Here is a 14382-nt window from a genome sequence, read left to right on the forward strand (position 1 = left end):
ACATAATATCATTACAAAATAAAATAGAAAATATATAATGAATACCAAATAACAACATGCTATATCAAACGCAGAACATTCTCATTGCTTCACTCCTCAACCCTATAATTTTTTTAAAACAAAATACCTATGCAAAAGTTACCTGATTTTTTCTGTATCTAGATTTGCAGGTATCCATGTTAATGTCAAATTTCCTGTAGAATCATTAGATGCAAAAGTGCCTCCACTTGGCTGATCTATTATACTGTATCTGAAATCTGGTTTATCATCCTGACCTTGGAAGTTGAAACTTATAGATTGATTTACTACTACTTTGATAGAGGGTTCTCCCTCTATTTCTGGTGCCTCATTTTCTGGAAGACAATTAATTTATTGAATTATATAACAGTTTCATCAAAAGAAAAAAGATCACTTAAATCAAAACAAACAGTCTATATATAACTATACAGACAAAAACAAAGATTGAGGAATACTAACCCCAATGTTTTCAAAGGAGCTTTTTATTGAATTACAGATGGGACAAGACCCTTGTGAGTAGTGTAGGTTGTTAAATCAAAACTCATCATCGTTTCTAAAACTCATCATATATGATATGACACTGGACATTAAGCAACCAATAATCAATCAATCATAAAACGACAGTTCCGAGATACAGTACTAGTTTGCTTAATCTGTTATGTAAATTTCATCAGCATGTGACCAAATTGTAGACATGCATCATCAACAGGAACTCAAAAAGTAGAGTATTTGATATTCAAGGATGTTTAGGAACAGTTACAGAAAAAAAAACAGCAAGAAAAGGTTAAATGTAACTTGAAAGACTCAAATTTATCAAAACTCTGAAAATATCTTTCCACTGAAGGATATCATATTCTAATATTAAAAGACTTAAACTGTGCTAATTTGATTTATGCAAAAGTATCTGAATAACCAGATTCGGTCACTGTCAATAATTGTACAAAGAGGGGATATAATGTTTTTAAATATTAAACAAAATCACTTAACTCAATTCTCATGAATAGGGTTCTTATTGCTGTCCTTCAACTCCACAAAAAATTAAGACGTTCAACAATTTTACATTGAAAGCTTACACCTCAAAAATTTGTAATACTGTCTTTAAAGTGTAGAAATAAAAACAAAACTTACGTAATTGTGCAGTTTCAGACTCAGCTTCCACATTTGTTGATTGAGTATCATCAGCAAATGACTGATCACCAGTTGCTAAGTAATCAAAGATACAAGCTTTATATTGGTCAGTACTGCCACCACAGACGCTATAAGCTGACTGGAGGGTACTATTATCAAACTCATCAATAAACAATGGAACAAAATCTTGGTGACTGTAATCAACCCAGGATTTCCCATCAGTATAATCAAATATTGTAGTGTCTGCAGTTGTCTCCCCTATAAAACAAAAATTGTAATATTATAATTAAAACCGATCCCTAGTATTTGTGAAAGGGTGCTAAAAATTATGTTGCTGAGCCTTGAATTGTAAAGTATAATGCACTTAAAACTCTTATCATGTTAAAAGTAAAGAAATTTCAAAAGAAAAGATTTTAAAAAAGTCTGAAAAGAAAAGATTTTAAAAAAGTCTCAAAAGATAAAAAAAAATTACTTACATTTTTAATTAAAGATTTTTTTTATGTCATAATTTTTTTTTTAAACAAACATCACTAAAGATGAGATTTTATTACTTACACAGCTGACCAAAATTGTTATAGATTTTTCTTTCAGAATCAACATCACTAGGTGGAAGTACAGTTGCATTTGGTAATATAAATTCATTGGTTTTGTCGCCATCAAAGTTTCCCATAAGACCTTGAACTCGGCCTTTAAAATCCTCAGGAACTGATGCTGACAAAGTCAACTGCCGAGTTTTTACCTGAAAGTTTAACTGAATCCCTGCAAGTGTAAAGGATTATATATATAAAAATAAAGAAATATAAATCAATATTTAATGTTTTTTTCACCATTTTATGTATGTAAAAATATTTGTCAAAAATGGTATTGACCGTAGATAATTTGGTAGATTCAACCTAGGTTTATCAACCATGTGTCAAAGATATTTACTTCTTTATTTCATTAAATTATTCTTTCCAAGAGATATATGTAAAATTACAGATATCCGAAGTAAACATATTTAACACTGTCTTACATTATCATTCATGCATTGTACAAGTTCTTTGCCTGAACAAGGATGATAATTATTTGACAATGAACTGAGTTGTTAAAACCAAATATCTTGGGTAAACTAAAAACGTTAAAGTCAACATAATCTAAGGGGCCTTTTTTCCAAATGCAATATTGGTATGATACCTGAAAACATGCATTGCTATGAAATTCAGATCAACACGATAAATATATTAAAAATATTGTTAGAATCACCTGACTCTGTGAAAGCAACAGCAAGTGTATGATTTTGACGTCTCAACACGATGTTAGGTAGATAAGCAGTAAAGTCATCTTCAGTATTAAACCGTGTTGTGTAGTCATTTCCGTTACCATAAACTACCATTGCTGTAATGAAGAAAGTTTTCAATTCAATATTATAAAAGACAGGCCATAACAACATAAATCTGAATTATAGAGCATATAATATTTCATATACAATTAAATTTCTTAGAAGTCTCATATTATTCCTGAATTTTGATTAGCTAGGGCATTCTGGAATGATCTTTTATTTCCATATAGAATGCAACATCTATTTTACATAATTACTTCAAAATGATAAAAATTCTTTTACTTTTGACACATGTAAAACTGTGCTTCTTTCAAAATTTCAATAATACTTCTAAGAGAAATTATGGTAACAATTTTTAAATAGTTCAGGTTACTAAAACAAACTAGAGGCTCTAAAGAGCCTGTGTCGCTCACCTTGGTCTATGTGAATAGTAGACAACGGACACGGATGGATTCATGACAAAATTGTGTTTTGGTGATGGTGATGTAAATGTTAGTAAAATTTTATGAAAATTGTTAAAAATTGACTATAAAGGGCAATAACTCCTAAAGGGTTAAACTGATCATTTCGGTCATGTTGACTTATTTGTAAATCTTACTATGCTGAACATTATTGCAGTTTACAGTTTATCTCTATCTATAATAATATTCAAGGTAATAACCAAAAACAGCAAAATTTCCTTAAAATTACCAATTCAGGGGCAGCAACCCAACAACGGGTTGTCCGATTCATCTGAAAATTTCAGGGCACATGAATTTGACCTGATAAACAATTTTACCACATGTCAGATTTGCTCTAAATGCTTTGGTTTTTTTGAGTTATAAGCCAAAAACTGCATTTTACCCCTATGTTCTATTTTTAGCCATGGCGGCGGCCATCATGGTTGGTTGGCCAGGTCAAGCCACACATTTTTTAAACTAGATACCCCAAAGATAATTGTGGAAAAGTTTGGATTAATTTGGCCCAGTAGTTTCAGAGGAGAAGATTTTTGTAAAAGATTACTAAGATTTACGAAAAATGGTTAAAAATTGACTACAAAGGGCAATAACTCCTAAAGGGGTCAACTGACCACTTCGGTCATGTTGACTTATTTGTCAATCTTACTATGCTGAACATTATTGCAGTTTACAGTTTATCTCTATCGATAATAATATTCCAGGTTATAACCAAAAACAGCAAAATTTCCTTAAAATTACCAATTCAGGGGCAGCAACCCAACAACGGGTTGTCCAATTCATCTGAAAATTTCAGGGCAGATAGATCTTGACCTGATAAACAATTTTACATCTATCAGATTTGCTCTAAATGCTTTGGTTTTTGAGTTATAAGCCAAAAACTGCATTTTACTCCTATGTTCTATTTTTAGCCGTGGCGGCCATCTTGGTTGGTTGGCCGGGTCAAGCCACACATTTTTAAAACTAAATACCCCAAAGATGATTGTGGCCAAGTTTGGATTAATTTGGCTTAGTAGTTTCAGAGGAGAAGATTTTTGTAAAAGATTACTAAGATTTACGAAAAATGGTTAAAAACTTACTATAAAGGGCAATAACTCCTAAAGGGGTCAACTGACCATTTCGGTCATGTGACTTATTTGTAAATCTTACTTTGCTGAACATTATTGCAGTTTACAGTTTATCTCTATCTTTAATAATATTCAAGATAATAACCAAAAACAGCAAAATTTCCTTAAAATTACCAATTCAGGGGCAGCAACCCAACAACGGGTTGTCCAATTCATCTGAAAATGTCAGGGCAGATAGATCTTGACCTAATAAACAATTTACTTTTGTCAGATTTGCTCTAAATGCTTTGGTTTTTGAGTCATAAGCCAAAAACTGCATTTTACTCCTATGTTCTATTTTTAGCCATGGCGGCCATCTTGGTTGGTTGACCGGGTCAAGCCACACATTTGTTAAACTAGATACCCCAATAATAATTGTGGCCAAGTTTGGTGTAATTTGGCCAAGTAGTTTCAGAGGAGAAGATTCTTGTAAAAGTTAACAGACGACGACGATCACGACTACGACGACGACGACAGACGACGGACGCAAAGTGATGAGAAAAGCTCACTTGGCCGGGCCAAGTGAGCTAAAAAAAACAATAATTTCATTTGGTTGTTTTTAAACATAACCAGGGTTTATAACTTACTTTCCAAATCACTGGCTAGTTCTACTTGCATAGTTGCATTTCCATCTTCTTTTGCAGCAAAGCCACTAAATATAGTTGCATTTATTTTCTTTAGTTCGGTTCCATTCTTTGAAGTAGCTAAGTCTGTTCTAGCTTGAACTTCAAAGGTAACATTTTCATTTGTAATTTTCATCATTGTGTATTCACCCCAGCCGTTGAAGGTGTATTGAAATCCATCCAATGTGTCAACATGAGGATCCCCAAAGGTAAAGACTGAAAATATATACAAAATTTACCAATTGAAGTCATATGAAACGAGTTATTTTTAATCATAACGTGAAGGAAATTATAGAACCAATACATGCATGCATATATTCAAAACCAAGTCCTCGATGCAATTTATTTTACATGATTTTAGACTCCATAATGTATAATAAGCATATCTTATTTCATACAGTGATTGCTGATCGACAACTTCAGCTACATATTCTCAGGACAAATATTTCCATCCTTGACCTTGATAAACCATCACTCATAAAGGAGTATGTCCGGTAAGGGCCGGTTTTGGCCTCAAATTTCAAGTTCATCTGACGGAAGATTTTTGACACTTTTTAAACACTTAAATGTTTATTTCAATTGATTCAATTATTTTTTGTGAAAGATTTTAACTGATTCACTCATTAAAAACGCTCCGACTAAGCTTAAATATGAAAAATCTATCAAATATGCCAAAAACTGTCACTTTTCATATGGTTTTTGTCAAAAATGAAAGTGGCCGCATCCGTCTTCATCCTCGACCTTTATATATGTTATGTATTATCATTAAACACAATTTACATTTCAATATCAAGAATGAACACAAATGCGGCCACTTTCAATTTAGACGGAAACCGTCTAAAATTTAACTAAAATGCTGAAAATGTGAAGATTTCAGTAATTTAGCAAGATTTAATGATGCCAGTACCCGATATATGTGCATTGTAATTCCAAAATAAGCCCATATTTATGTAACAGATGCATTATAACTTCCAAAAAATAACTAACAAGAATGTGTCCTCAGTACACGAATGCCCCACTCCCACTATCATTTTCCATGTTCCATGTTCAGTGGACCGTGAAAAAACTCTAATTTGGCATTAAAATTAGAAAGATCATATCATAGGGGACATGTGTACTAAGTTTGAAGTCGATTGGACTTAAACTTCATCAAAAACTACCTTGACCAAAAACTTTAACCTGAAGCGGGACAGACGGACGGACGAACGGACAGACGGACGGACGAACGAACGGACGGACGGACAGACGGACGCACAGACCAGAAAACATAATGCCCCTCTACTATCGTAGGTGGGGCATAAAAATTTACATTTAAACAATTCTGTAAAACTGCTATTTTTTCGGGCCAAAAAGTGGTCTTACTGAACCTACTCTTTTTTCAAGTTTTAAATAGTGGCACTTATAAAATTGTATATGAGAAATCAATATGAAAAAGCAAACATGTAAAGAAGGAATTCTTTACAGCAAAACAGAGTATACATTTGTAACTGTAAACAAACATATTTTCGCGAATAATTTAATTTGCGTTTTGTTCTTTCTAAGTGAAAAACAAAGGATATGGGATATCCATCCATGACACAAAACCAGTACATGTTCAGTAAAAAACACACACAAAGCAAAAGAACAGTGCTTTTATTGCTGTTCTTCATCTTGAAGTCACAAAGAGGCAATCAAAATGGCGCAAGAAAATCTCCCCTAAATGCAAGCTCACTTTGTGGTGATTAAAGTTGATGATTTCAAATTTTCTTGATGTAGTTTAATAACGACATTTCAACGCTAACATATTCATGACGATTTATATTTGCATTGTTTTTCTTCTAAGGAAGGTCAAGAAAATAAGTTGGTTTATAATATGTTACACTCATCTAGACCTATAAATCAGAAGAATACATGTACTTACATATACCAAATGGTGACCGCCTGTAACAAAATCCCACTGGTCTTACTCTGTAGTACAGATGACAATTATTTGATTTTTCACAACAATTTTCTTTCGGGATGACATTATCTTGTTGGTATGTAACAATATCAGTAAAAGGATTTCCTGTAACCATAGTACCAGCATCTGGACTATTCCTAAGCAGGAACCCATAGAACTGGTGATAACAGCAAATCTAAAAAGTTAAATAAAGTTTGTTATTTATGAATTATCACTTTTGTTTGGCATGTCTGTCATGTCTGTGTTCTTATAAATGTTATACGAATGTTTTTTTCTTATACGAAATATGAACAAGGCCTAGCTGTCATGTAGATTGATTGTGTTTTATGTTTATACTCATCAATTTATACTGCGAGGGTAATTTTATTCTTGAGTATCAATTTAATGGATTTTCAAAATAAATGCATGTATCAAAAGGTACACAAAGAAGAAAGGTAGCAAGTACAAATAGTCATAAAAAATATGTTACATCATTCTGTTAATATATATTTTTGCAAATGTTATCAATCCTGAATTTATTTATCTAAATGAATTATTTAATCATGATTTCTGGGAGGTGTAACATATGTCAGGGTATTCTTTAAACATGCCATTTTATTCTTTAATTTGTAATCTAAATCTTCATAAATTCATATATTAGTCAAATCACTTCCAAGGTCCATTTTTATTCAAAGAAATGTTGTGAGGGTCAATAATGGCTATAACATGTTAATGTGTTTACCATGGATAAAAGATGATAGAGAATGAAAAAAGGAATTTACTGCATTTAAACATCAGGTGCATGCTCTCCTATTCCAAACATCACAGGCAAACATGATGTCTTCATCTACATGGATTCACTTATGCACATTAAAGCAGATATAAATGTGTACTTACACGACTGATACCAAATCTGTAGTTGGCAAAGCACACTGCATTATTTTGATATGAAAAGAAATAAAATCTTCCATCAAAAACCATCATTCTCTGATTGCAAGGACAAATATTAGCTAACCACCATCTCCTATTTCTCAAGCTCCATTGAACTGAAATAACATTCTTACGATACCACCTCACACACTGAGAAGCTGGGTTCTGTGGAACTGGACCGTTTAAGTTAAGCGACATAAAATATACACCATTTGCACCTGAAATAGAATTATAAATATATGATTCCAGTAAACAATCATTTTACAGTTGAAAAAAAAGTTAATTGCCCTATACATTAATATTGTAGCTTGTAACACAATTTTAAAATTTTAACTCTTTGGTACAGATGAATTTGTTCAGATAATCCAGAATTATCTTTAATAAAGGTATGCATAATTATTGAATATAAATTATTTGTGTGTTTTTTAAATACAAGTGTTCAATGTGACAGTTTTCCTGTTGTAATGGCATTGAATCAATATTTAAAAATGTCACTATCTACCAACCATCAAATGTGTTTCCTCTAAATTCACTAACGTCAAAAGCACTTTCTGTGAAGGAGTATATACTTGATTTGGATCCACCTAATCCAGAATATCCTATAGCACATTGTCTGCCACCAGGTGGAGACAGGATATTGACATCCCTAAACAAGGAGTAAGCATAGGTCTTTTCACCATTTGTTGCCAAAATAAATTGAAATGTTACAGTTTTCTGAAAAGAGAAAAATAAATTAATGTATAATATTATGAAACTTCACTTAAACAAGTATTTCCCCTGACTGACAATAGATGTTAGAAGCATTCTGAGGGTGTCATGCACAAAAGTATCAGTTATCACTTTTAACTTGGTATAAGACAATTTCCATAATCTACAACATGACCTAGTACTTAATGTAATAATATGACTAAATCAAAGCGCTGTAAGTGCTGACGGCAGTTAACCAAAAACCCAAAACCAAGGCAAACATAATTATGAAAACTGTTGCAATGTTGCTTCAACATTAAACATTCATATATAGTACATTTATGTTTATCTAATGAATTAATTATTAAGACAAATAATTTATATGTTATCAAGGTTTCAAAATCAATGCATATATCAATGCATATCTTTTATGATACAAGTTTGCAATGATTGCAGTTGTTCTATTTGGTAGTTAACGTTGGTTTTAGTTGACTGCTAGTAGTACAAGTTAACTTAGTACGAACATGAAATAGTGTGAATGGACTGGTTTCCCTGGAAAGAAAACTGAGTTTGTGTTCTATAGTACAAAAGTTATGAGACACGAATCAGACAAATGTTCACTACTACAGGGATCAAAGGTGAGGTCTGACTGACCTGCCGAAAGTAAATGTAAATGATTTGTTATTTTGTCCCATACATGAATATATATGGTTAAGGGGTGGGGATCTCGACGGTTTTTAAGTTCTCAAATAGGAAGGGGTAGGGTGACCCTAGGAACTTCCCCTACATTTCATTTGATTTGTTATATTGTCCCATACATGAATATATATGGTTTAGGGTGGGGATCTTATCGGTTTCTAAGTTCTCAAACAGGAGGGGGTAGGGTGACCCCAGGGACTCCCCCTATATTTCATTCAATTAGTTATATTGGCCCATACATGAATATATATAGTTTCGGTGTGGGGATCTCAACCGTTTCCAAGTTTTCAAACAGGAGAGTTGGGGTGACCACAGGGACTTTTGATTTGTTATATTGTCCCATACATAAGTATTAAAGGTTTAGGGGTGAGGATCTTGACCATTTCCAAGTTCTCAAACAGGAGGGTGTACGGTGACCCTAGGGACTCCCCCTATATTTCATTAGAATTGTTATATTGTCCCATACATGAATATATATGGATGAGGGGTGGGAATCTCAACGGTTTTCAAACAGGAGAGGGTGGGGTGACCCAAGGGACTCCCCCTATATTTCATCTGATTTGTTATATTGATCTATACATGAATATATATGGTTAAGAGATGGGGATCTCGACCGTTCCCAAGTTCTCAAACAGGAGGGGGTGTGTGACTCCAGGGACTCCCCTTATAATTTATTTGATTTATTATATTGTCCTATACTTGAATATATGGTTCAGGGGTGGGGATCTCGACCGTTTCTAAGTTATCAAACAGGAGGGGGTAGAATGGCCTTAAAGGACGTCACCTTTATATCATATGATTTGCTTACATTCAGGTATCATATAATATAGTTGCATTATTTGTGAAAGTAAAGTAAGAAACTTCCAGCTACTTTAATTGACCCTTCAAAATTGAGAAAAAAATACCCCTTCAAAATTGCAGTAAAATGTTTACACTTTAAAAGCATCTCACATGCAAATTTACTCTGTGACCATGAACATATATATTGTTAGATATACTGTTCCCCGCTGTCATATTGTATTGGATTTTGACATTAATTTTTTTCAAAAAGTAATTTTGAGTGTCTGTATAAAATATTTTCTGCTTTTTCTTTCTTTTACATACATGTATATTTTGGTTTTCAATTCTAGTGTTTATATTCATTTACCATGCATAGATGTATTTTGTCACCTGCCTGGATTTTTTTGTGGTTGATCGCCAGAACCCAGAATTACCCTTATCCGCTTCCGGAATCGGATCCGATATTGTAAATTTTATCTTCACGGCAGCCATTGTTATTGTTAACAACGTTGTTTTTGTCAATCAGATACAATTTAACTCGAATTGACACATTATTTGTTGGCGATTTTCCGTATAAAGCTAGCCGTTGAACAAAATGAACATCGCTGTCATGAATTATTATGATGAAAATGAGTTTTTAGATCGTTTATTTGGAGACTTTGGTGAAAAGGTTGGCAAAGTTATTTCTTATTTTCTTTCCAGTGGAAGTTGACTCCGTCTGGTGTAGCTAGAAACCAAGTCGAATTTCCGCGTGCAAAAGTGGAAGGTCGCGGACCTCGGACCACCGCTAATTTGTACCCCTGCCTCCAGATTGAAAAGATACGAAAATTTCGTCTTCTTATTTGAAATTGCCACCAACAGCATGAACAGTTGAACTTATAGATAGACTACTGACGTAGTTGTACTACGTATTGATGAAAAACAATATTCCTACGACTTTTGCCATTTGGGAAATCTAAACTACTAGTCTTTAGAGATTTTCGGTGGTTAAATATTTTATACAAGTGTTCTTTGACATCTTCGCAAAAAGTACAGGTCATACTAAACTACACAATGATTCTAATGAGCACTACTTCCTATGTGTAACTTCAAAACTTTTGGTTGAGGTTTTTCTGGTCATATTTTTTGTAATCCAGAATAAAAAGTATTAAAACGTGTTCAATTAGTTATATATAACATAGTAGCCAGCTAGAAAATAACAATGGCAAGCTATTTTAGCATTTATTGGGTAGAACACAAATCTCGGGTCCTCGCATAATGCAGCTTAACTGTAAAAATCTCTTTTCTTCTTATGGTTTGAAGCATATTGCTTTATGAAACATTATATTGACACCATGAGAAAACACATGAGAGGGTGATCATGGTAATATAAGATTTGGAACAGCTCAGCCTAACATGAACCTACATAGTTGTTTCAGGCAAAGTCTGTCATTTCTATAAGGTAGGTTTATGACTCCATGCAAATTCACCTTTTTCTATTTCTTTTTTTTCAGTGTTCTCTTTTTTAGGGAATTTAAATGAACTTACTGCTATCAGGCTATCAAAATTAGAACTGCAAAAGCAGATAAAGATTGCATTGGATTTCGAAAAGCAAGGAGCAATTAAATATCTTGAACACAAGATTGGTAAACAAAATATAATACTTTTAATATCAGCATTATCAATTAATATGTATAATGATATATCAACCAAAGAGATGTATATGATATTCATCCTTGGTTATTGGCCTCAATGAATATCAGAAATCATATCATGTCTTTGTGGTTCATAAATCATTTTATCAATCTCATTAAAAGTCAATTGTATATAAAAGGAAAAAAATATATATATGTGTGTAAATTTCCTATTACCATGATTACATCTTTGAAAAAATAGGGTAGGTAGGTAGGGAATTTTTTTATTTTACCTTTTTTTTAACATTGAGTCTATGGGAGGGACATTCTGCTTTAACAGTGCTAATTAAAAAATGACAAGAAAAACTTAAGGGTAGGCTTTTATTCGCTTGAAAAACAGGGAAATAGGAAACACACAGCATTTTTTATTTGGCCAAATCTTACTACATGTACTTACAAAATCACCATATAGCCTTGCATTTTCCCATGTAGCAATATACACACAAGATGCTGAAAAGTCACTTGTTCGAGCGTAATAATTGACATTAGAAGAAACTTTATTCAACACTGAATCAATCAGTGTTCTATCTCCATCTTCATCATCATCACTATAGAGATGATAAAACATCTTCTCCGTTGAACTAGATACAACCAAATCTGTCCATAATGCAGCTATTATATCTCTATCTGTAAACAAGCTCAATTCTCTTGGAACATAGGAAGTATATCTGCATCCCATGCATGCTAGACCATTTGAAGAAAACTGTGAATGAAAAGTAAAAGTTAAAATGAATATGCAGATTGTGTTATGACATGAGAGCAATACATGTAGGTATTCAGCATTCACAATAAACTTTTGAGTCCACAAGCCTGAAGCTCATTTTTTTGGAAAATTTTAGTTAGATTCTGTTGGCTTATAGAGAAGAATTTAACAAACCAGGGCCGTAAGACTTGTTTTTAAGCATGAAGACTGGGTATTATTAACTATTTCATAGCACATGATATCTTTTGGCAGACCTGCCTACTGTTACGGACTGTACCACATGCAGCTGTGTCCTAATTCTCCCACAACTCTTAATAAAGGTTAGGCGAAGTATAAAAAATATCAGTATCAACATGATACCCCTGACCACCAATATTTGCACCTTCTGAACAATTCTTTACTACTGAAGAACCCAGACTGCCCTCTGTTCGAACTGTTCTGCCTGGATACACATCTATATATTGTATGTAACTGTTGGCAGATTCTGCCAGCATCCAAATCTTTACGCCCAATTTATGTGGTTTACTTGGTATGTATTGTTTCAGTAATGTTCTCCCTTTGAAAGGTACCATACACTCCTCATTGGTGACATTTCGTTTTGGTATATATTCCAAACCAAATTTGTTATTTAAATGGTTTACTACAGGTTTAATTTTGTACAGAGGATCATAATTTGGTTCACCTTGTTTAGGTTCATTTGCAATGTCGGAGAAATGGAGGTACCGCAATATTTGGGTGTACCTGTCTGGTCATTGTAGATGAAAATATTGGGGTGACCATAATTGGATCTGTTGACCAATATAACTTTGTGGAAGGTTTGCGAGTTATTCCCATTTGGTAGGTATGACCAAGAAATGCTTTTAATTCTGGTAAAGTTGGGATGCTCCAAGGCATTTTGTTATCATTTGGCCTATGCTGAATGTTATAGTTGGCATAACTATCTGTTTTGTTTATAATAAACTCAAGAAAATGATCATCCATGTAGAGTTTCCAAAAATCTAAGACCTCCTTTTCAGCACCTATGACGCAACTTGGCCCAGTATTGCCACGAGGGGTAACTAAATGCGGAAGACCCCTTTCAAAAATATCAAACCCAATGTGCCATCCATCACCACCATCTTCTCTCTCATCAATATTCACCTCCTGCTCCCCTTCATCCTCATTACCAGACTCATTTAAATCCACATCACTGTCATCTCCTATCCCCTGATCATTCAAAATCATTCTCAACCTTTCCTCAGCGGCCAAGACCTGATTTTCGGCATTAATTTCATCTGTTTCGCTAAAACCTTCAAAGTCGCCGTCAGATTCGTCTGACGACATTTTTAGACTGTAATAGTAGCAGACGAATTTTTACTTCCTTAATTAATTTCGTGCATTTTCCCGTACATTCCAAACCCAATTATCTTTTCCCCTCGAAACCGGTGACAATTTTTTTTAACTACATGCAAGTCTTACCTGTCTTGTGCCTACTTGTGGGAAAAAGGGCTTAACAATGATCGCTTTGATAATTTATAAATATATATTGAACCATTTATTATTATTATGTATCTAACACTACCTATGAAATGTGAAGGGCTTCATCAAAACGCCTAAAACAGCCTTACTTCCACTGCTTGTTATCGAGAGGAGCCATTTTGAAACACCACATGACCTCAAAACGTGTTTCATGTTCTAATTTTAGAAAATAAAATTTTCCGATTTGATTTATTTACCTTTCACGATGTTATTACTGCTGTTGAAGAACTGAAATAATACCCTCAGATATCGTAGATTTTGATTGAAACATTGATTTCAACTGTTAAGAACGGCAAATAGCGTTTAATTTGCGGCTTTTATTGGGACAATATTTATGTATCCTGAAAAATACAGTGGCCCTGCGCATCATGTATCCTTAAGGATACATCCACCCTGTGCATTGTGTATCCTGAAGGATACACTCGCCGTGAAAGGGTTAATATACACAAAATTTAGATGGAACTGTTTTGGAACTGTTTGACAACTACACAACTACAAACAGCAGCCCATGCCATGTACGTATGTGGCAGACTACCCTATAGTATGTATTTCCTGTGGATTCATTATAATTTGTTGGATACCAATTTTCTTGGATTTTGTGGGTACAATGTTAACCACCAATTAAAATGTTCAACCAATTGCAAATTTTTTGTATGATTTAATGCAGACTATGAAGGCCGTACCTTAACCTATAATAGTTTACTTTTATAAATTGTTACTTGGATAGAGAGTTGTCTCATTGGCGCTCATACCACATCTTCCTCTATATCTATTTTGGAAAACCATGATATCAAATGTCCACGAATATGCAAGTTTGCATCATTCT

The 14382-nt window shown here is 33.5% G+C and overlaps 1 protein-coding gene across 1 annotated transcript in view; it reads right to left on the reverse strand.

Moving 5' to 3' along the window:
- The window catches only part of LOC139510831 (uncharacterized), a 125904-nt gene that overhangs the window by 48268 nt on the left and 63254 nt on the right, over positions 1-14382 (reverse strand). Inside the window, exons 42-50 of the mRNA XM_071297367.1 lie at positions 11733-12038; positions 8003-8210; positions 7464-7714; positions 6549-6762; positions 4613-4864; positions 2389-2520; positions 1702-1905; positions 1147-1404; positions 143-353 (exon numbers count right to left, since the gene is read on the reverse strand). Of these exons, the coding sequence (XP_071153468.1) occupies positions 143-353; positions 1147-1404; positions 1702-1905; positions 2389-2520; positions 4613-4864; positions 6549-6762; positions 7464-7714; positions 8003-8210; positions 11733-12038 (2036 nt within the window). The remainder of the gene's footprint in view (positions 1-142; positions 354-1146; positions 1405-1701; positions 1906-2388; positions 2521-4612; positions 4865-6548; positions 6763-7463; positions 7715-8002; positions 8211-11732; positions 12039-14382) is intronic.

Source organism: Mytilus edulis, chromosome 2, assembly GCF_963676685.1.
Source record: "Mytilus edulis chromosome 2, xbMytEdul2.2, whole genome shotgun sequence".
Lineage (NCBI taxonomy): Eukaryota > Metazoa > Mollusca > Bivalvia > Mytilida > Mytilidae > Mytilus > Mytilus edulis.